The sequence below is a fragment of the Salvia splendens genome, chromosome 17 (genome assembly GCF_004379255.2).
Source record: "Salvia splendens isolate huo1 chromosome 17, SspV2, whole genome shotgun sequence".
NCBI lineage: Eukaryota > Viridiplantae > Streptophyta > Magnoliopsida > Lamiales > Lamiaceae > Salvia > Salvia splendens.
The window spans coordinates 6874529-6876744 of NC_056048.1; the positions used below are offsets into that span (position 1 = coordinate 6874529).

Below are 2216 nucleotides of genomic sequence, written 5' to 3' on the forward strand. Positions count from 1 at the left end.
TTCATCCAACTGTATACAGAGAAAATGGCTTCCTTAATTTCTCCTAAACTATGCAACACTACTCTTCTTAAATGTAACAAAACCAGATTTTTTCAGCCCCTTCAAATCAAAGCTCAAATCCATAAAGATCATGAAGGTAAACCATTACTCTTCCACAAAATTTACAATTTTGCATACGTACCTTAATCATACATATATCAATAATAATATTTTTGAATTTACTATCAGGGAGATCTGGAAATATTGTGGATGCAAATTTACACCTACTGAAGGTGAGGATTGAGGAAGTGAGGAGCAAGGAGAGATGCTGTGTGGCTGAGCAAGGATGGAACTATGCAGCTTACGATAGCTTCAAAACTAAAACAGATAATTATAGTCATATTTATGAAGAATTTGTTGAGCTTTTGGGAGTGGTTGGTGCCACTTTTGGCATCACAATATCTGGTTGCACCTTATGCCTCTGCCTCTTCTCCATTTTGCTTCATTTCAAGCTATGACTTTGTTTTCTTGTACAATAAACCAATCATTTTGTTTCTTTTTAATTAGTTTTCCCTTTCTTCAGGTCTAGCTAATTTGATTAGAGAACCTCTATATATGTGATCAATTATTTATGATTTTATGTACTTTATTTGTATTTGTCTATTGTTTTCGCACTGGTTAATGCATTTTTATTGTTTCTTGTTGACATTTTAATAATTTGGTTGCACATATATATCCATATAAATGAGTATATAGTGTTTTTGTTAGAAAGTTTGATGAAGCGGCTAGAGGTCAATATTAGGGTTCTACACCCGAGAGGCATAACTAGGAATAATCACAGTACTTACCGAGCAGATGGCTGCAACTAATAATAATAAAAGCTTATTTGTAATTTAAAACTCCACTATAATTTATGATTTATTTATATCAAATTGAAATTTTTAACAATCAATGTAATAAAATATATTTCGATTAGATTATTAAATGATAAATAAATCCAGTGCAGCCGGACTCACCCAAGCCACCTACCTAGGAATAATTGTCATTACAACAAATCAATACGAGTAGTACTATGATATTTTTATTCATTTTTTAACATCATTATTGCACGCAGCACGTTAATTACGTCGTTATAGTATAATATAACATGTACTCCCCACATCCCATATTGTTATTTGCACTTTTCTATTTCGGCTCATCCTAAACTACTTACACTAATTCTACGTTAAGTAAGAATTAGAGTATTTAATTAATACTATATTAGAGTTAATTAAATATTCCTTTATTAAGTGATCTCTCATTACACTTAAATTACTAATTTAACTACACTAAAAAATTAATCCCAAATTTACTACCTAAAATGTAAAGTGTTAGTAACATGGGACGACGATTACATATGAGGGTTTAGTGAGAATTCGATGACAACCAATCAATAAGCATTAACTTAGCATAGCTTAGCTTAACTTAACTTACTTGTTTATAACATTCATGAAGTTTAATTTCCAAATCAGTATCCTCTTTAGTCATATATAAGTGGACACAGGTTTATATTTTATTTTTCTCTTTTATAAAGTTTTAAAATGAATAAAAGTTTTAGGTAAATTCTTATATAAATAAGTCTATATCAATGATCCAAATCACCATAAGTATGTGTTCCCTCCGTCCCGCTACAAGTTATTGATTTTCTTTTTAGATTGTCTTATTAAAAATGATTAATTTTAATTTTGAGCAAAAAACTACACATTTACTTTCTTTTATTTTATTTTTATACTTTATTATCTATTTATTTAACTCAATAAATTTGTCAAAACCACTCACCTGCTGCCGAGTCTAAATTGTCATAATCTGACGACGTACTATAATTTGACCGATTGGGAAGTTTAAGAGAAGACGAACTATGCATCTTAACCCAAAAATAATCTTTATTAGAAGCACCGGTCAAAATTGAAGATACTGGATCAAGTATAATATGCTCAATTAACATAAATTATCTGATTCAGCATACAATTTATTAATTAATCCACTGATTGAAAATTTCAAGTTCTCATATGGAAGGCGACGACCATAACCGGCCGGGTAATAGTTAACTTCATTAATAAATCCACTAAATGAATGCTTAGTTAACTTCATTAATAAATCCACTAAATGAATGCTTAGTTAACTTCAGTATGTATGTCCTAACAACTAACATACAGAAACCCAAGTCATACTTTGAAAATGCAAATAAGAAAAAGTCA

The 2216-nt window shown here is 30.0% G+C and overlaps 1 protein-coding gene across 1 annotated transcript; it reads left to right on the forward strand.

The window, feature by feature from the left end:
- LOC121774636 lies at window positions 1–645 on the forward strand. The gene is made up of 2 exons (XM_042171495.1): window positions 1–136; window positions 229–645. Exons 1-2 carry the CDS (start codon window positions 25–27, stop codon window positions 495–497), a joined length of 381 nt encoding a protein of 126 aa, XP_042027429.1. The 5' UTR covers window positions 1–24; the 3' UTR covers window positions 498–645.
- Window positions 646–2216: the final 1571 nt, after the last annotated feature.

Bases quoted from the DNA above. Each gene is read 5' to 3' on its own strand.
- LOC121774636 (XM_042171495.1), top strand. From the start codon at position 25: ATGGCTTCCTTAATTTCTCCTAAACTATGCAACACTACTCTTCTTAAA. The intron at 137-228 runs GTAAACCATTAC...ATTTACTATCAG, and splicing joins AATCCATAAAGATCATGAAG to GGAGATCTGGAAATATTGTG.